Source organism: Emys orbicularis, chromosome 6 (genome assembly GCF_028017835.1).
Source record: "Emys orbicularis isolate rEmyOrb1 chromosome 6, rEmyOrb1.hap1, whole genome shotgun sequence".
In the NCBI taxonomy this organism is placed as follows: Eukaryota; Metazoa; Chordata; order Testudines; family Emydidae; genus Emys; species Emys orbicularis.
In genome coordinates, this window is record NC_088688.1 from 5,840,154 (window position 1) to 5,861,153 (window position 21,000).

General features: G+C 47.8%; 1 protein-coding gene across 1 annotated transcript; it reads left to right on the top strand.

Moving 5' to 3' along the window:
- Nucleotides 1-408: 408 nt before the first annotated feature.
- On the top strand, nucleotides 409-20,529 carry LOC135880153 (aquaporin-7-like). The gene is made up of 6 exons (XM_065406307.1): nucleotides 409-507; nucleotides 5,737-5,863; nucleotides 13,435-13,572; nucleotides 15,480-15,598; nucleotides 19,277-19,494; nucleotides 20,370-20,529. The coding sequence occupies exons 1-6, from the start codon at nucleotides 418-420 to the stop codon at nucleotides 20,527-20,529; spliced, it is 852 nt and encodes a 283-aa protein (XP_065262379.1). The 5' UTR covers nucleotides 409-417.
- Nucleotides 20,530-21,000: the final 471 nt, after the last annotated feature.

The following is a 21,000-nucleotide window of genomic DNA, read 5'->3' on the forward strand; positions in this document are numbered from 1 at the left end:
AACACGGATAATCTGAGGTATTCATTGGCGTGTCCCTTGTGTAAAAGATTATGAAGAATTAGTGAGGTTCTAGGAACGTAACCAAGATGTTTATAGTCCATCTCCATGGGGACAGACTCTACATTGCGACGTGCAGGGTTTGTTTTGTCTCATAGCAGAAATGCAAATCTGTGTAATATTCATTTAGCTCATAATTGCCCTGGTATTTCACAGTGCAAAGATGAAAGGTTAAAAAAAAAAAAAGGACTTTCAGGCTAGTGGTTTCTTCATTGGTTTGTTTCTCTTTAACCAAATGATCTGAGCTGTGAGAGAATGAAGGGAAGGTGGTAAGTTTCAAAGGGTAACTTAGTTCTGTGCAATGAGATCTGCTCTCACAACAGGGACACCATCTGCTGTGAGCCGAAGCCAGAGAGCAAAATGCTGGAGAAAATTAAGAAAGCGCTCGCGATCAAAAACAGAACCGTCCGGGAGGCGCTGGCTGAGGCCTTGGGGACGTTCCTCCTGATGGTAAGGAAGAGACACTGTTTGTGAAAGTGTGTGCATGGCTGATGCATACATTTCTCTAGTGAACTGCAGGTTCAGCAATGTGCTGTTCTCATTGTGTATCCCCTTCAGTGCTTGTAGCGCTGGCAGGTTATTAATGGTTAACTCTAAGCTGTGGTTATCATGTCTGGGAGCTTTGTATGAGCCTTGAGAGTCTATCAAAATGCTCCAAGGGGAAAGAGACAAGACAGAAGGTAGCAGAGACAGAGTTCAGGAGAATCAGGAATGGAGCAGCCTGGGGATGAAATGACTCTCTTCTATGAAAGAACAACAAACATATAGTAAATGACACAAAGCAGCAGCTAATTATTAGCAAAAAGCTGGTTATGTCAAGGTGGCACCTGTGCTGATTCTCTCTCTGCACACATAATGGAGGTCAGTATTATTATCCCCATTATACAGATGGGGAAACTGGCAGAGAAGTGAAGTGTCTTGTCCAAGAGGACAGTGAGCCAATGGCAGGATCTGAGCACAGGGCTGGGGAGCTGACCTCTCGCCTTCTAATCCCGACTTTGACAATTACCACTTCTTAAAATCTTCTCTGTAAAATGGGAACAATAATATTTACCCACCTCCCAGGCATGTTGGGGGTTAATTAACATTTGTAAAAACCCATTGAAGATAGAACACATTATCTGATCATTTTAATTATTGTAATTAAAGCAAACTGGGAATTAGCCTCGGGTTGCATTATCCTAGCAAATGTTGATCTCCAGATCACACAAAATCTCCCCCCTTGTTGTTGATCATGCCTGGTTTTGGTATTACTTCCTACACACAGTGACTGACAGTAGAAGCAGGTACAGGCCTTTAGTATGAGACCCACCTGTTTTCCAGCTAGATTTCTTCCTAAATAGTGACAAAATGTCTTTCAATGTATGTATTTAATGGTATCCTACCATGAGATGGCCTGAGTTTCTCAGGCATGCAATTGCTAATATATGCAAAAATGCTGTTATTATTCTTATGCATTTGTATTGTGAAAGACTCGAAAGGCCCAGTCTAGTTCAGGTCCTCATTGTGGTGCGTGTTGGACAGACACAGGTGAACATGACCATTGCTCTAAAGAACTCCAGCAGCTGTACATGCAGATTTGATGTACATGCACTTAGATTGCAAGCTCTGTCTCTGTTATGGTTATACAATGCCTCGCTCAATCCTGGCCTTGCATTATGGTAATATGAATAGTAATTACGATTGGGTAGCTGCACGTGCCTGTGACTCTTTATACATTTGCCTGGCTGTTTGCGTGCATAAACATCTCGTGTTTGCTTGCAGTGGCGGTGATTGCATGTGCAAACCCACACCAGTATATGCCTAACTCATTAAAATTCGGCCATATACACGTGTAGTTCTTCACTAGAAGCTCAGCAAACAACTTTCTTCTTTCATAGCTTCTATTTTAGTTTTAAAAATAAGAGAAAGAAAAAGTGGAACCTAAGTGTAAAAAGGGACTTGCATTGACCCAGTGTGCTGCATTCTGGGACAACCCAGCAGAGCTGGAGTTAATTAACCTGACTCTGGCTGATCCCAAAGGTAAAATACAAAATGATGATATTTTGGAGTAGTGCCTGGTGATGCAGTAGATGGAATTTTGAGCCTTGCATCTACTTTACTAGACAGGAAGGCAAGGATCTTTCTCAGTGGTTTTGCCTAATTGGAGCCAGGACTCCATACACTGGAGGGTAGGGTTAGGGTCCAGAGTGACCTAGACAAATTGGAGGATTGGGCCAAAAGAAATCTGATGAGGTTCAACAAGGACAAGTGCAGAGTCCCGCACTTAGGACAGAAGAATCCCATGCACCGCTACAGGCTGGGGACCAACTTTCTAAGCAGCTGTTCTGCAGAAAAGGACCTGGGGATTACAGTGGACGAGAAGCAGGATATGAGTCAGCAGTGTGCCCTCGTTGCCAAGAAGACCAACAGCATATTGGACTGTATTAGTAGGAGCATTGTCAGCAGATCGAGGGACGTGATTATTCCCCTCTATTCGGCACTGGTGATGCCACACCTGGAGTATTGTGTCCAGTTTTGGGCCCCCCACTACAGAAGGGATGTGGACAAATTGGAAAGAGTCCAGTGGAGGAAAATGATTAGGGGGCTGGGGCACATGACTTACGAGGAGGGCTGAGGGAACTGGGATTATTTAGTCTGCAGAAGAGAAGCATGAGGGGGGATTTGATAGCTGCTTTCAACTACCTGAAGGGTGGTTCCATAGAGGATGGAGCTCAGCTGTTCTCAGTGGTGGCAGATGACAGAACAAGAAGCAATGGTCTCAAGTTGCAGTGGGGGAAGTCTAGGTTGGATATTAGGAAACACTATTTCACTAGGACAACAAGGACTCCGGTGGCACCTTAAAGACTAACAGATTTATTTGGGCATAAGCTTTTGCGGGTAAAAAACCTCATTTCTTCAAATGCATCTGAAGAAGTGAGGGTTTTTTACCCATGAAAGCTTATGCCCAAATAAATCTGTTAGTCTTTAAGGTGCCACCAGACTCCTTGTTGTTTTTGTGGATACAGACTAACATGGCTACCTCCTGATATTTCACTAGGAGGGTGTTGAAGCACTGGAATGGGTTACCTAGGGAGGAGGTGGAATCTCCATCCTTAGAGGTTTTTAAGGCCCGGCTTGACAAAGCCCTGGCTGGGATGATTTAGTTGTTGTTGGTCCTGCTTTGAGCAGGGGGTTGGACTAGATGACTCCCTGAGGTCTCTTCCAAACCTGATATTCTATGATTCTTGTCAACTAGGAGATGTGAGAGGGACCCACAGGCATTTTGGAGATCAACATCTTCTCAACCTGTGACCATCTTGACTTAGAATCTTCCTCCTTAAGAAATGGAGTAGACAGATGAACGAGGTGGCCCTGTGGGATATTGCACATTGGCCCCTCCCATTAGGAGCTGGGCAGCAAACACTTTATCACTGTAGCCTTCACGAACACATCCTTGCAGCATCCGCCCTTCCCTGTAATATGTCTGTCACAGAGAAGGATTGGCAATGTGCAGTGCAGGATCTTCTAGGATTCTTGTTACCATTTGTTTGCATTACAGTATCTCCAAGCAGCACCGGGCCGCAGCGTGCCAGGCACTGCCCAAACACATATTACATGCACTCCCTGGCCTGAAGAGCTGACAGCCTGAATTAGAGCAAGCCACACAATAAGTGGGCATACCGGACATTGGAGGGGAGGACAGGAGCAGCAGAGATAATGAGGGGTTCCAAGCCAAATTAATACTTTAGAATATAAATAAATATCATCAAAATCCCCACGATCCATGTGCCTAGGCATCTGCAATTGGAACAATCCCCTTCTGTACCCTGCAGACCCTTAGTGAGCCAATGCCATGGACTGGGTCCATGATGTGCATCAGGGTCTGTGACTAATATGCAGTGACTTAGTGGGCTCTTCACCTCCTTAGCAGGATGCTGGTTGCAGGGCACACTTGCCCTCTAGTGCCCCCTCCTGGCCTAGTGTGGTGCTGCAGGCACTTCCTACCTCAGTTTCCCTTCCATCAGGGCCCCTTAAGAGCCCCACACAGTCCAAAAGGATGCAAGACAAAATTCCCCTGCTGGGATAAACTTGAAATTTCACAGCCCTCCTCTTCTGGGCCTGTGTTTCTCCATGTGCTTCTATCCCTTCTCTCTCTGGGAGCACCTCCCTGCAACTGGGCCCTGATGGCCTCCTTTCAGGCTCAGATGCTCATTCAATTAACTGTCTAGCAAGGCGAGTTCCCCTTAAATTAGCTTGTCACTGGTAGCCTGGCCCCGGAATCTCCTTAAAGGGGCCAGCAGTCAGGCGACAGTGTCCTTACAATGCACTCACCTTACTCAGTGTATTGTGGAAAGGGATTCACCAGCTGAATCAGGCTAGAGGAGCAGGTTCATTAGAAAGGAGTAAGCTTCTGCTTGCATGCAAATAGCTGGGTAATAATCAGGTGTGACTGGAAGCAAAACAACCCTTGAAGAAATGGGATGGTCTAAGAGAACTTCAGGGAACTGCTTTACTGTTTGCTGTAGTGTGGCAGTGATTCTTTTACCAGGCGCTTCGAGAACAGTAGAGCCACTGAGGACCATGATGTGATTCACTGTGTGATGGCACTAACCACTCCAATGAAGGCAAGGAAATTCATGGAGATAACTCACAATAAGTCCAGAGTAAAGAAAAGTCACCTTTCTCTGGTAGCTCACTCTGCTGACTAACAGAAATATAATTGCATTGCCAACTGACTCTAAAGGACGCGTGTCCTGGTCACTTCTGTTGACTGCAGGCCTAATAAAATCTCACTAAGTTGATGGAAAGAGTCATTGACTTCAATGGGCTTTGGATCAGGGCCTGACAGCAAAGGGCCTTGTTAGCTCCTGAGGGCCAGGGAACAGCAAGAGAGAAAGAAAGAGAAGTTTATAAAAACAATATATTTGTCACAGATCTGGGATTAGAGTTTTACCTGAGCAGCCTTAGCACACATGCTTCAAGTATTGAGTTTGGTCCAGCCGACAGGAGGAGCAGTGAAAAGAAATCCTTTACTGAGAGCACAGAAAGCAAATGTATAAAGATACTGAGATTGAGCTTGATAGTGATGGGGGGAGGGATAGCTCAGTGGTTGAGCATTGGCCTGCTAAACCCAGGGTTGTGAGTTCAATCCTTGAACGGGCCATTTAGGGATCTGGGGCAAAAATCTGTCTGGAGATTGGTCCTGCTTTGAGCAGGGGGTTGGACTAGCTGACCTCCTGAGGTCCTTTCCAACCCTGATATTCTATGATTCTATAATCAAAGCCAGGGCCTGTTACAAATCTGTTCCAGATCTCATCCCAGGTCTCTGAGTTTGTCTAAAACACACACATGTGGATGTGACTTTGAGGTAGCTGTAGCTTTCCAAATGCAACACTGAGGCGATGGACACACGAATGCATACAATCTGCCCATGGATCACTGGAGAAATTCCTGTGAGTTTGGGTCTGTTTGTTTATGTAAAATTGCTGATCCCTGGCTTTTCCCTCTGTTCCCTCCCCACGCCACCCCCACTATATCCCCATTCAGGCTTCCCACTGACTCACCTTTGGAAAAGAAGGTGCTCTGAAATGAGCTAGAAACGAGCTGTGAAAGGGATTTCTAGAGGGTGGTGAGCTGTCCTGCCTGCCAGCAGCCGTAGCAAACTGTGTGACGCATGACTCTTTTTCTCTGCATCAGTTCTTTGGTATAGGTGGTGTTGCTCAGGTGATATTAGGAAAAGGAGAATATGGGAAGTATCTGAGCATCAACTTGGCATTTGGAATTGGCGTGACTATGGGAATTCATGCAGCCGGCGGCATCTCTGGTGAGTAGGACAGCAATGAAATGTGCTAGTACCAGGGATTATGGTGTTGTGCATCCTGTAGTGGCCAACTGTCCAGCCCCATGAGCAATGGCAGATTCCCGTAGGGACACTGGATATATCCTAGTGGGTGGCATGCAGGAAGCTCACTGGAGTCTGTATAAGTGAGCCAGAGGTACAGCCGAATGGTTGGGTTGCCTCCTTTACTCTTCTGGGCCTGATCCTGCAAAGAACTGAGCACCCTCAGCTCTGGGGCACTCGATGGGAGATGCTCAGTACCTCCTGGGAAAAGGAACTGGTGCTTTGCTATCCAACCAGTGCAGGCCAAACCCCAGCGAGTGAATGGCTGAGGGGAGAGCCTTGTAACACACCTGGGTGCTGAGAGCCTGGAAAGTGGAAATGTTGAGTGGAGGAGGTTCCATTCCTCTAGGAGCAGCGTGCAGCAAGGAGCCTCAGCGCTGAAATCTCCACCTTTGCACGGCTCTCCGCTTCTGCGCAGATGGCCCTGTGGTTCTCCTGCATCTGCCCAGAGCTCTGGGATTCCTTGATCTAGAGATGGTCCCACGTGTTCATTCCAGGATGGTGCTGGAGGGTATGTGGCAAACCCCACTCTCAACAGCAGCGTTTGGGGAAAACTTAGCAAACTACAGAGTTTCCCTCCCACAGCGAGAGGCCATCTCACCCCACGGTGATTGGAAGCCAGAGAACATTTCCATGTTGCCCAGTTTAAAATGCTTCTGGATGTTTAAAGTGACACCATCCCTGGCAGGCAGTCCCTAGAGAAACGAAGGGATGGCAACAAGGAGACAAAAAGATTAAGGAACATATAAAGGAGCATTGTTGCATCTGCCAGAACTTTTGTCCGCGGACACAAAGAAAGCACGACATACGCCTCAGGGCACTCCTGATGCAGGCTGCCCTGCGCCCAGCTTCGGAGCTGGAGCGGCCCGATACGGCATCCAGCACTTCAAGTGGGGGGAGGGATAGCTCAGTGGTTGAGCATTGGCCTGCTAAACCCAGGGTTGTGAGTTCAATCCTTGAGGGGGCCATTTAGGGATCTGGGGCAAAAATCTGTCTGGAGATTGGTCCTGCTTTGAGCAGGGGGTTGGACTAGATGACCTCCTGAGGTCCCTTCCAACCGTGATATTCTATGATTCTATGAACTTCTGTGCGTAGCGCACATCTGGCACAAGGGTCCTCCCATCGCTGATGCCAATGGGGATCGGTGCAAGTTTGTGGAGCAGGTCCAGAGGAGCCTCAATCTGGTGCGCTCCACCTGCGGTACTCTGGGTCTCCTAATAAACATGGAAAAATCCACATTAATGCTGGTTCAACACATAGAATTTATCGGTTCTCGACTCCATGCGAGCCAGGGCCTTCCTGCTGGAAGTGCGCTTTCAAGCCATGTCGGACTTGATCGGCCACATACAAATCATAGAATATCAGGGGCTGGAAGGGACCTCAGGAGGTCATCTAGTCCAACCCCCTGCTCAAAGCAGGACCAATCCCCAACTAAATCATCCCAGCCAGGGCTTTGTCAAGCCTGACCCTAAAAACCTCTAAGGAAGGAGATTCCACCTCCTCCATAGGTAACCCATTCCAGTGCTTCAACACCCTCCTAGTGAAAAAGTTTCCCCTAATATCCAACCTAAACCTCCCCCACTGCAACTTGAGACCATTACTCCTTGTTCTGTCATCTGGTACCACTGAGAACAGTCTAGAGCCATCCTCTTTGGAACACCCTTTCAGGTAGTTGAAAGCAGCTATCAAATCCCCCCTCATTCTTCTCTTCTGCAGACTAAACAATCCCAGTTCCCTCAGCCTCTTCTCATAAGTCATGTGCTCCAGCCCCCTAATCATTTTTGTTGCCCTCCGCTGGACTCTTTCCAATTTTTCCACATCCTTCTTGTAGTGTGGGGCCCAAAACTGGACTCCAGATGAGGCCTCACCAATGTCGAATAGAGGGGAATGATTACGTCCCTCGATGTGCTGGCAATGCTCCTACTTATACAGCCCAAAATGCTGTTAGCCTTCTTGGCAACAAGGGCACTCTGTCGACTCATATCCAGCTTCTCGTCCACTGTAACCCCTAGGTCCTTTTCTGCAGAACTGCTGCCTAGCCACTTGGTCCCTAGTCTGTAGCGGTGCATGGGATTCTTCCGTCCTAAGTGCAGGACTCTGCACTTGTCCTTGTTGAACCTCATCAGGTTTCTTTTGGCCCAATCCTCTAACTTGTCTAGGTCCCTCTGTATCCTGTCCCTACCCTCCAGCGTATCTACCACTCCTCCCAGTTTAGAGTCATCTGCAAACTTGCTGAAAGTGCAGTCCACGCCATCCTCCAGATCAGTGGTCCCCAACTTATTTGTGGCCAGTAGCACATTCATGTTTTCAGAAGAGTGTGGCGGGCGCCAACAATTTTTCAAGGCTTATTTTGTATTTGTACATTAAGTAATACGAAAAACATCATATTTAATATTACATACTACATGAATCCATAAGATAAAAAAGGTAATTTTACATGTAAAAGGTATTAATTAAATTATTCGGCAATTACTCTTTCACCTTACCCTGTCTTTTTTTATCTACCTGTAAGAAAAATTAAGGAGTTTTTACAAAATAAATATCAAACAGTTTTCATCTTATTTATTTTAAAAAAGTAAAACATTGTTGAACTGCTGGTCCAAATATATTTATTATTCTTACTTTAACATAGCCAGTTATGGTTAATTAAAAATATTCTTTGTATTATTACTTGTATCTGGATTTCAATAAACAAACAAATATGAAAAAAAGTTAAACACAAGTTAATCATACACGTTCATCAGCGCTTAATGGAAAATAGGTACCATTAATTCACGTGGTTTTTCTAATAAAGTCAGTGTGATTTTTGGCACTGCATTTCTTCAGCCAATTTTTCGTAGTTGGGAGAGTAGGATGATATTCCCGTTTGTAAGCAATCGTCAAGATGGGCATCTGTATGCCGAGATCTGTATTTTGGTTTTATGATGTTCATTGTTGAAAACAGAACTTCGCATAGATAAGTGGAACCGAAATATACAAAATAAAATCTTGCTACATTTTTTAAGGCAGGAAACTTTTTTTTGGTCAACCAGATTCCAAAAGTTTTCATCTGTTGCGCAGGATTTTAGAACAATATAATTGTGAAGGTCCAAAATCTCCAGTTCCACGTCTTCTGTTCTTACTTGAATGAGACTTGCAATTGATGTAGCCATTTCTGTTACCTCTATTTGGCAAGTAAAAGGATTCACAAGAAAGGCAACTACAGGCTCAATGATGGTGAACTGGTGAAATCTCTTTTCAAATTGTTCCAGAAGTGTTTGAACGTGGATAACAAATGGTGGTGGGTTAAAATCACTGTCACATACCATTTTCTTCATACTTGGGAAACGTACGAGAGACTTCGTCTTCATATGTGACATCCACAAGATCAGTTTTGCTTTGAAAAATTTTACAGAACCTATCATTTGAGCCACGTTTGTCTTTTCCCTGGAGCTCAAGATTTAAAATGTTCAATTTGTCAGTGATGTCGGCAAGAAAAGCCAAGTCCATTAACCAGCTGGAGTCTTCTAGTTGCTCGAAGTTCTGATTTGTGGACTTCAGAAATTCTTTGATCTCTTCAATTAGGCTTAAAAAACGTGCAAGAACTTTACCTTTGCTCAGCCATCGTACTTCTGTGTGCAAGATAAGATCAGATTGTTTATCATCAACATCTTCCAACAGGGCCTTAAAAAGTCGGTGTTGCAAAGGTTTAGCTCGAATAGAGTTAATTATTTTAATAACGACATTCATGAGGTGTTGAAAAGAAAGAACTTGGACGCACAAAGCTTCTTGGTGGATAATGCAATGATAAGACATAAAGTTCGGAAAGGATTCATTCTTCTTACAGAGTGCAATGAATCCATTGGCGCTGCCCATCGTTGATGGTGCCCCATCAGTGGTGATCGCAAACAGCTTGTGTAGTGGCATACTAATTGATGTTGCATATGATTTGAATAAATTATAGATGTCCTCACCCTTTGTTAGCCCTTTCATGGGCAATACTTTTAGTAACTCTTCTTTTACGGTGAAGTCACTAAATACCATCCTCACCATAACTGCCAACTGCGCTGGATCCAATATATCTGTCGACTCATCGAATTGCAGTGAAAACCAGTCACATATTTCAAAGTCATCCTTTAGCTGAGTTTGCACGTCGCTTGAAATTGCATGTATCCTCCTCGTAACTGTGTTGTCTGATAACTGCAAGTCTGGTATTGCTGACAAAATCTCACCCTTGTTAGGAAATCCTTGAAACAGGCAATCAGCACCAGTCAAAAACGCGTCCTTCAGCAATTCCCCATCTTGAAAGGGTTTTCTCTTCTTTGCGAGCAGATGAGCACTTTTAAAGGAAGCAATAGTAGCATTTTTAGACTTTACACTTGTCTAGTGAAAACAGATGGCTGGGCAGATAGAAGAAAATTAATCAACTCAAATCAAACCTGTCTCAACTCAGATTTAAGCGGACGGCTAATGTCAAAAGAGCCGTGATTAGTTTGGAAATGGCGTTCGACATTATGTTTTTTCGGCACTGCACCAGCGCCCCCGCACAATAAGCAAACACATTTCCCTTTATTTTCAAGAAAACAATAGGATTCTTCCCACTCTGCATTGAAATAATACCTATGTTGTCTTTTATTTGAACCACTCATTTGGGGGCAAAATGTTAAAAAAATAATTAATCACAAAGCACAATAAACAGCAGTATCAGTGCAGCGGAAGAATACTCACATACAGGGCCGGCTCCAGGCACCAGTGGAGCAAGCACGTGCCTAGGGCAGCACATGCTACGGGGCGGCATTATGTCCATTCTTGGGACGGCAGAGTCGGAGCGGTAATTTATTTATTATTTTTTTGGCGGCAGTTCTGAGCAACGCAGAGAGAAGCCGGAGAGAAGCCGCGAGGACAGGGAACACCAGTGCCTGCAGCCCCGGAGTACTCTGTCCCCAGCAGGCGCGGGGCCTCGGCTTCTCTCCCCTGCTGGGCACTAGGCGGGCCCCGCGCCTGCTGGGGGCAGAAAACACCGGCGCCCGCAGCCTGCAGCCCCGGAGTTCTCTGTCTACAGCAGGCGCAGGGCCATGGCTTCTCTCCGGCTTAAGCCGTGGCCCTGCACCTGCCCGGGACAGAGAACACCGGCGCCTGCAGCCCCCGAGTTCTCTGTCCCCAGCAGGCGCAGGGCCGTGGCTTCTCTCCCCTGCTGGGCACTAGGCGGGCGCACATAAATGCCCCGGCGGGCGCCATGGCACCTGTGGGCACCGCGTTGGGGACCACTGCTCCAGATCATTAATGAAGATATTGAACAAAACCGGCCCCAGGACCGACTCTTGGGGCACTCTGCTTGAAACCGGCTGCCAACTAGACATGGAGCCATTGATCACTACCCATTGAGCCCAACGATCTAGCCAGCTTTCTATCCACCTTATAGTCCATTCATCTAGCCCATACTATAACTTGCCGGCAAGAATACTGTGGGAGACCGTATCAAAAGCTTTGCTAAAGTCAAGGAATAACACATCCACTGCTTTCCCCTCATCCACAGAGCCAATTATCTCATCATATAAGGCAATTAGGTTAGTCAGGCATGACTTGCCCTTGGTGAATCCATGCTGACTGTTCCTTGGGGTGTAACTGTAATCTAAGGAATGATTAATAACAGTGAGAACACGCTTCCCAAAGCAGAGCTAAGCTGAAGACCTTTCTGGCAGGTTATTGCTCAGATATAGTGTGTTCTTGCCTTTTTGGCTTTGCTCCTCAGCCCTTCAGCTATGGCTCTCACTTGGAAATCCCAGGGCTTGTCATCCCCTCTGTAAGGGCTTGTTTCAGCCCCGCGGCGCCTCCTGCTGGTCGTCCTTGGGAATTAGCTCATTTTCCAGCCAGGAGCGCCCCCTGCAGGCTGGTGATCTGCCTTACTGCTCTCTGGCCCCCGCGTCCCTCCCAGGACCCCGGTGCCCCTTCACTGGGTTTCTACCCCCTTGCAGAACCCCTCAGTCTCAGGGTCTCCCCCCCCCCCAGGGGAACCCCCACCCACTAACCCCACCTCGCCTCAGTGTACGGCTACTGCCAGTCACCATCTAGCCCCACTCCCTGGGGCAGACTGCAGTACATGCCACTCATCACAGGCAAGGTTGGGCTGGACCTGCTGCCTCTCTCTATAGTTGGGCTGCCCGGTACTGGTCTTAGGCCCTCAGCTAGGCCTACAGCCTGGGGGTTTTCCAGGCTGGAGCGCCACAGCTCCTCTAGCCTTCCCCCAGCCCTGCTCCACTCCCAGTACCCTGCTCAGCTCCCTTGCAGCCAGGCCCTTCTCTCTCTACAAGCAGAGAGAGAATGTCTTGTTGAGCTCCAGGCTCAAGCCTTTATAGGGCCAGCTGGGCCCTGATTGGGGCGTGGCCCCTGCTGAGCCTGCTTCCCACTCAGCCTGGGCTGTTCTCCCAGCCCTCCAGCCCTCTCCCTGGGCTGGTTCCAACCCTGTCAGGGCTGGAGCGGGTAGCCACCCCGCTTAGGGTGACCAGATGTCCCAATTATATAGGGACAGTCCTGATATTTGGGGCTTTTTCTTATATAGGCTCCTATTAACCCCCCACCCTCTGTCCCGATTTTTCACACTTGCTGTCTAGTCACCCTAACCCCGCTACACCCTCCCTGTATCTCAACCTTTTACTTTAAAACCAGACGTAGGGCCTGATTTTAGAGGTGCTGAGACCCTGCAGCTCCCACTGACTTTAGGGGAGGTTAGTCTGCGTTGCCCTGCTTAGGGTCAGCCCTTGGTGCTTGTCATCATGTAACTTATGGCTGCAGGGGAAAGTGGAACAGCACCTGGACTGTAGAGCAGAAATGCTCAGCCAGTGTGTTACTTCTCAGAACCCAGCATGGAGCTGTGATGGGGCCTGATTCACCATTACCCGGCACCTTGTGTCCTCATTTACACCTGTGGAGAGCGATAGCAAGTGGGTGTAAGTGCTACTGTTGTGATTTGTTTTACAAGGTGCAGGGCATGAATCAGGGCCCAGTGAGCCCATAGGTCTGTTCCCTGCTGCACTCACTGTGCCGGAAACAAATGGCAACTTAGCAAAGCATGGGAGAACATCTCAAGCTCCCTGATGCGTGGGATGGAGCAATGAACTAACTCACTGGCAACACAGGAGCTGGGACACTGGTGATCTCTTCCATGCCAATGGTAGCATTTTGCACTTGCTCTCCGCAGGTGCAAATGACGACACAAGGTGCAAGGCACCGGAGAATCAGACCTGCTAGAGGCACCCCTGCTATTTCCTGGAGCGGCTGGCTCACCTGCTCCAGCATGGAGGGGACTTGTCTGCAGTGGATATAAGCTTCTGAATTCTTGGCACTTGGTGTTTTGGGAGCAGGATTCTAGTCTCAGTGTTGACCATCAACTATGGGGCTTTAGAGTTGTTGCACTGCCATAGGCATGTTATTTATGAAGCAGATATAATGTGTATATAAATATGTGTGTGTGTGTGTGTTTGTATTTATACATATATATGTATGTTTTTAAACAGGAGCTCATATGAATGCCTCAATAAGCTTCACACACTGCGTCTTAGGAAATCTTCCCTGGAGAAAGCTGCCAGCTTACATAATTGGCCAGTTCCTGGGCTCCTTCTTGGCAGCATCCCTAGTGTTCTGCATGTACTATGGTATGGTTGCTTTTCCAACGTTATGGGAATTGCTGGGAATGGATTGGTTCACTTGCTGCTCCTGATCCACTGAACCGATGAGTCTTCTGCAGCTCCCAGTGAGGGATGTGAATCCTGCGGCTCTCACTGTAGGGACTCAGACCCTGCAAAGCTGAGTCTGAATTTGATCCCTGGTGGTAACCACACTATTATGTTTGTCCTTGAGTATATTCCTGTCTATATGAGATCTATATAAGGTGAGCGCTCTTATCTGCCTCGGGATCTCTGTTCATAATCAAATAGACAACTCAATGCTATCCCCTCCCACCCACCTCCAGCAAGCCCCTGACAAGAGAGATGGGCTTTGCACTGTGACCAAAAGAATTGGGCTTATTCAGAACACCTTAAGGACACCTTAAGGACCAAATCCCAGTGTGCTCAGCTGAGAATGCCTGGCAGCAGCTTCCAGACAGCTAAGTCTTGGGACCATTAATCTGAGTCCTCCACTACCTCATCTATTGTTGTGTCTTGGGGGAGAGGGCCAGCTCTTGGCTAGCCATATAGGATATGTCTGCACTGCAATGGGTTGGTAGAACTGGTAGTTGAGCGTCTATATTCATTTGTAACCCCAAGTTGGGAAGTGTTGAGCCCCAGAACCTAATCTGGGGTTCCAGCATTTACACTGGATACTGCGAGCCTGAGTCCAACCACCCATATCCCAGACTTCCTAGTGCCCTCCCCAAATATGGCTGCTCTAGCCTTTTGTTCATGGTGCAACATGGGAAAACATGACTGTCCATCAAACTTGACTATGCAGAAAACAAAGAAAGTCAGCATGTGGGATACTTTTGGTGGACTCCCAGAGCATGAGTTCAGTGGGGCTGTATCTATACTGCAAAGCAATAGGGCATGGACTCTGGGTCCCAACTTGACTCCTGCTCGAACCCTCCACCACTAGGGGGTGGTGGGACTCTGGGTTAGCATAATTTGTGTGTAGACAGAAAGAGGGTTAGGCTTGAGCCTGAGTTCAAACCCTGGGCTTACAGTGCAGTGCAGCCCTACCCATATAGCCTTAGAGATCATAGCCAATAGCTTGAAGTGTACCCAGGAAGGCAATGCATTTGCTGGAAAGCAGGTGTCCTGTAGTCCCATTGCCTAAAGCTGCCTAGTGGTCAGGCAGCTGCATTCTGAGACAGCCGACGCTTTCAAAGGTCTGCAAGTGCCACCCCAAGTGTAGTACATTGCAGGCAGGCCTACTAGGAGTCCCAGGGGCTGAGGTTACTGTGGGGAGGTCTGGATCCCAAAGGGAGGGGTGCAGACTTAGCAAAGGAGGCAGGCGGATATGGCCTGCTTTTAAAAACTACTGAGCAGCTGCAGTGCTGTTGACCTCCACTGGGGTGGGGTGGGGGGCTCAGCCCCACTGCAAGTCTGGACAAGAAGGGACTGGCATTTATTTTTCTGCCAGCAATTCCCAGGAGGGGGAGCTGCTACGGGCCAGCTCAGGCATGTCTGAAAAGTCTGTGGGGGAGCAGAGAAGCAGCCTCTGTTCTTCCCAATAGGCCCCAGTGCTTTCCTCACCAGTACCTGCAGAGTTCACATCCAAGCCTCTGCTTGTCAGAGAGGCACACAGTGGGGGCTGGGAGCCTGTGGACATAATAAAGTTCTGTTGGGCAAAGTCTCAGGGAGACAAGATCTCCATGAACTCATTTCCTGGGAAAGGAGTGGCTGCTTGGCCACGTCTCTTTCCCCCCCTCCACTCTGTCTTGTGCCTGTCCTGACTGCAATCAATGTGTTTGCATTTAGTCAGGGTGGGGCCATCCTGCTGTCCCTCCTCAGCTTACCCTCATGTCTCATCACCACAGTCTGAGGGCCCCTGTGTGGGCCAGCGTCAACAGCAGGGTTAACCCCATGTCTCCCCTTTCTCCTAGATGCGCTGTGTGAATACTCGGATGGACGCTTCATTGTGACGGGACCTAATGGCACAGCTGGGATCTTCGCCACCTACCCTGCTCCGTATATGACTCTGCTGGGAGGATTTGTAAATGAGGTCAGTACTCAGGATTTCTCTGCCATGTCACCGTTGTGTTTGGAGCACAGCTGTGGTCACAGCGGCCTGGCTTGGTGACTAGGTGCTGTTGCAGGTTTAATGCAGAGGGCTGTTATTGTTAAGCAGCAGTAGCATGCTCAGCCCTGTAAAAGACACATCAACTGCCCTGATGAGCGTACAGTGGAGGATGTTTGGCTGCGGCACAGCGGGCTGAATTTAAAGGTGACTAGCTGAAGTACTGTGGCTTAATTGGCAGATGGGTGCACGGAAACAGAGCACAGAGGAGGGTGGCTGGAGCCTTAGTATGGGGGAGTGAACGATCAGTACCGAAGCAGAGCTCCGTTTGGAGCGCATTTGTCTGTTCCAACAGGTGACTGCTCTGTAAGGCACTTGGTTGCTACTGAGAATGTTTCAAGCTTTTTACAGTTTTTTGTTTGTTTTCTTTCAAAAATTATTTCCATGGTCCATCACCGTTGAAATGTACCCAGGGTTAGGAGAGCATCAGCACCCACTCACACCCTGTGGCAGTGAGGGAAGGGCAGACACATATGGGGCTTCTCTGCTCCCTGTGCATCATGCAGGGGTCTCTGAGCCAGCTCCGAATAGGCTGGTGGAGAGAGTTGTTAGGAAAAGGCTGATCTTGTGACTTCAGCCCCATGGCGGAGCAGCATAGAGAGAATTAGGTGCCTGGAATGAGGCTCCTAGGGTAGACCTGGACGGGGTGAAGTCTGGAGGATGAGCTCTCCATGTGCTGCACATTTATGACTAACTTCCCGCCTTTCTCACTCTTCATTCTTTTAGCATGTGGCTCCTAAAGCGGTGGCTTCCAGCTGTGGGAATATTGGTGGGTTGTTTTTGCTCATTGCTAGCAGTCAGGCTGCTGCTTGGTTGTATGTTAATTTCCATGAAGCCATCAACTCTGGCATTGTGAGTAAATCCTCTGCTGCTGGCGGAGAGGGCAGAGATGTGCTCTGGAATGGTGATTGTGTCTAGGATTACCTGAGGGTTTAGGCCCTGCTTGAGTCCATGGGAGTTACGGGAGCACTTCTCGGGATCAGATCCTAAAGGCCTTTAACCCTTTGTTCATGGAGTGACATGCAGAACATCATTCCTTCCTTCAACATTGTGTCTGCTGTGATGAAATTACCGTTTGCGCCGTCTCCACTGGGCTGTGCAGTAATTTGGCAGCGCTGTAGCAGTCCTGCTCTACAGGGGCGTTATTCACCTTGCTGGCATGTGGAATCCATGTAAACAATGTTCTTCTATTGTTTGTGATTCATCTTCTGTTAGCAGTTCTTTTGCTGTGGACCCCACTCCAGGTTTCTTGTTGAACACTCCCTATTTGTTTATTTCCAAACATAAGGCAAAAATTCATGTCTCATATATCTGGGTGAAGAAGCCTCTTTGGGGTTCATCAGGACCATAACTTGGGTTGCTGTTTCCCTGCTCTGTGACCCCACTTCTCTGTGTGGGTGCAGCATCTCCACCGTGCTATGGCCAGAACTACTTGCCAACATTCTAATTCAAGGCAGAGACCCCTGCCCTGCCAGGAACTGGTCAGAGAGGCTCTGTGAGTTTGGCTGCAATCCTGGTGACTGAGGGTGAGTGCATCTTCCCAAGACATGTTTTGCTTGCACTAGTCCAGGAGGTGAGAATCACAAGCCTTCCTCAGAACCCAAATACTCTGGCCATGGAGCACGGTTCAGCTGTCAAGCAATCAGCATGACTGCAGTCCACCTTAAAACCCTTCCCTGGTTCTCTGTGTAGGGATCCAGGCAAGCCTGACCTGTGGGGGACAGCAGCAGGAAAGCCACTTCACAGTGCAGTTTACTCCCTCTTCCACTCCCCAGGGCACTGCAGCGTACGAGCTCCTGCCTGATTGAGGGATGGGAGGGGGTGGAGGTGGCATTGTCGTGCCATCCACCTTGCAGAGCGTGTGAGTTAGTTACTGATAATCTGGGCTCTGGTGCTGTGGAACCCTCCTGTATGTAGGGTTCTGGGCCCAGAGTTCATGTCTGCACAGTTCCAGCAGGAGCTGTCCCAACGGCGGGAGCGGAGAGAACCTGGGGGCCAATAGGGGAGCAGAAGGAGCCAGAGCCTCCACTGATCCTTGTAAGATTTGTCATTTTGGGGCCAAACCTGCTCCTTCTTCCACATGGGGAACAGCCTGATTTAGGAGGGACAGAGGCTGTAGAGCCCTCTAATCCATTCTCCAGCCAACGCAGGACCAATTCCCTCCAGCTCCCTAATTATCGCTAGTGTGTCATCTGGTCTAATATGAAATGTCTCTAAGCTATTCCTTGGTTTCATCCCATAGCTTCTAGTTACAATCGCCTCCCTTGTCCCCACCGTGCCTGTGGAGCAGGAGGATCTGGGTTCTGTCCTAGTGAAGTTCTGAGTGGCCATGGTGTGTAACATAGTGACAGTTGTAGAGTCTCCAGGTGTCCCCAGATTTGTTCTGTCTTCTAGGCAATGTAGAGTATATCGCTGCTGGGGAAGAAGATGAATGAGAGTGAGAGCTCCCAGTAGCTACAAGTCTTCAGCTCCCATTGATGTGTGTGTGGAATGGCTGCAAAAGGCAGAACCTTACTATCTATGGGCAAATTCTCACAAAGTGGGGAGGGACAAATGCAGTCATCTCCAACAGAATCCTGGCCCAGGATGGCTGGGATGCTGGAGGGCTAGAAATGGGAGCTTTTTTCCATCAGAAAGTGGGGATTCACAGCTTCCCAACTGGGCGCAGATCCCCTGAGTCTTGCCCTGGAAGGGGCTGACATAATGGACTTGAAAGTCATGACACTTTTACATCTAGAAAAGCTATTTGGGCTCATTGTTACAGGTTTTTATGGCTCCCTCTGAGTCTGGTACAAGTGGACTCAGAATAACTAAGGTACTTTGGTTGAGAGGTGGAGGGACATGAAAAATAGTTTATATGGACACACTTACACATGTATAATTATGTTAGTGGCTCTTGTACTGTGGACACACTCATTTGGAATGGGGCAAGGTCCTCTGTTTGTTTCACACAGGCTGGCTGTGACGAGATACTAACAACTTCTGGTTACTCTCAACCTTAGCCAGATTCAAAATGGCGACCTGGATGTGAAATGCTTCACAATCCAGCTAGTCCATGGATAATGTATCTTTTCAAATTGTCAGTCAACCAGGATGAGGGTGGTCTAGCCTAGAAACTGGAGCGGCCAGCATGCCTAGTGGTCAGTGTGGGCCTGAGTAGTCCAGAGCCAAAGCCAAGGGTCAAACGAGAGGGTAGGAACTGGATACCAGAGCCAGGATCAAGCCAGAGTCAGTAGTCAGAACCCAGGGTCAAACTGGAGGGCAGGAACTGGAGGGAACATGGGATCGAGGAGGGGTTCAAGGCAGGAGCAGCAGGAACCGGGTAACACAGGAGCAGGCACCAGTATGCATGTTGAGAAGCCAGTGAGCTGCTGCGGCTGCTGGCTTAAGAGCCAACCTGCTGGGCCCCTGCAGCTAATCAGATGGCGTGGCTAATCAAGCAGCTGCTGCGGTCAGTTGTCCTGACAAGGTTGCCTAGAGATTAGCTCTGCTGCAGGTCCTGATTCCTGACTCTGGGCTCTGCTCCTTTCACATGTTCCAGTGACTCCTTTTGGTCTCGACATGCACTTCTGTACTGACCTGTGCTTTCTCCCGATCCCACAGTTCCTTGCCACAGCGGTGCTCATGTTGTGCATTCTTGCCATCTATGACAAGAAGAATAATGGAGCCCTAGAGGGCACTCAGCCTGTGATCACTGGGCTCCTGGTGTTAGTGATCGGCATGACAATGGGAATAAACACTGGATATGCAATAAACCCCTCCAGGGACCTGCCTCCAAGGATCTTTACTGCAATAGCAGGCTGGGGAATTGAAGTCTTTAGGTAGGTTACCTTCTTTCCTTTTACACTGTACTGATCACAAATATGTGACCTGAAAAATGTGTTAATACAAGGTAAACTCTATTAACCCTTATTTAAAAAGCACTTAAAGGGAGAAACTAATCTCTGACCAATTGGAATCCCAGTATGCAAGTTGGTTCCCTACTCCAGTGGGAACGCTGCTCTTTCATATGCCACAACATTCACCCAGCATTCTGACTGGCTGGCACAGAATCTTGGTCCAATTCTGATTGCTTTGTCTAACGTATTTTAAAATAGTAGCTAAGGGTGAGCCATCAAATAATCAAAACACATTTCAACAGCACCGGGATCTACTTGTAGTGGATTTGGATATAGGCAAATGCCATTCACCGTGAGATTAAGTGAGAGTCACACATTGTTTCAATTCCCATTACAGCAAAGATGGTCATGTGGGTAAGCAAAGGACTCAGACCTGGTTTATACTCCTTATGCTGAAATAGGTTTCCTGTGTGACCTTGGGAAAGGCATTGGCCTTCTCTCTTTCTGATTCCGTCTGTAAAATGTTGATAATACCTGCAGACCTCAAAGGCTATTCTGAGCCTTAATTCATCTAGGGTCTGATCCAAAGTCTACTGAAATCCAGGAGAATCTTTCCATTGATTTTTGGACTGAGCCCTTTAAGTCTTTGAGATCCTCAGACAGAAAGCTCTATAAATGTGCAAAATAATATCATAGCTCACCTCCCTCCAGTATGAATACATTCTGTGGGGAAAAATAACTTTGCTAGATTAGAACTTGACTCTGTAGCAAAGACAAACTTAGCTTACCTAGGGTAGAATATGACAGCAAAGCAAATGTTCTGATTCACCAGAAACCTGTCCTGTCTTTTCTTTTAGGGCTGGAGATTATTGGTGGTGGGTCCCACTTGTAGCTCCAACACTGGGAAGTCTTGCTGGTGCCTTAGCCTACAAACTCCTAATTGACTTTCACAATCAGCCTGCACTGGAAGGCGGAGATGAAAAAGGAAAGGACAATTTGCAGACTAACAGTGTGTGATGTCCAAGTGTTGCTAGGACAAAGCTGGAAAGGAAAGGTCGATCAGCCACATGACTTCATCACTGGATCAAGTGTTCAACCCTGCCTTCCTTGAGCTTTTGTTTTCACACCACTAATTAAATAATACTCAATAACTCAGTGGATAATGTCCAAGGGACATCCGTTGCACCTGTAGTTATTTACTTGCACAATATAGGTGTAAAAATGGAGGGTGGCTTTTAAAAGTCTGTGCAACTCAATCAGACTAGCTAGGATTTCTGGTGGACAGAACAGTATTGAGTGGGGCTGAAAGTGGCTCTGTTCTAAACTTCAGTGGAAGTTTAAGTTTCTTAACTTTTTTTTCTTTATGGAAATAATCAGAGGTGAAAGTAAGCTGGTCCGGTCCAGTATGGCGTACCGGCAAGAGCCAGTATGCCGTGCTGGACTGGACCAGCTTCCCCAGGCTGGCAATTTAAAGGGCCCGGGGCTCCC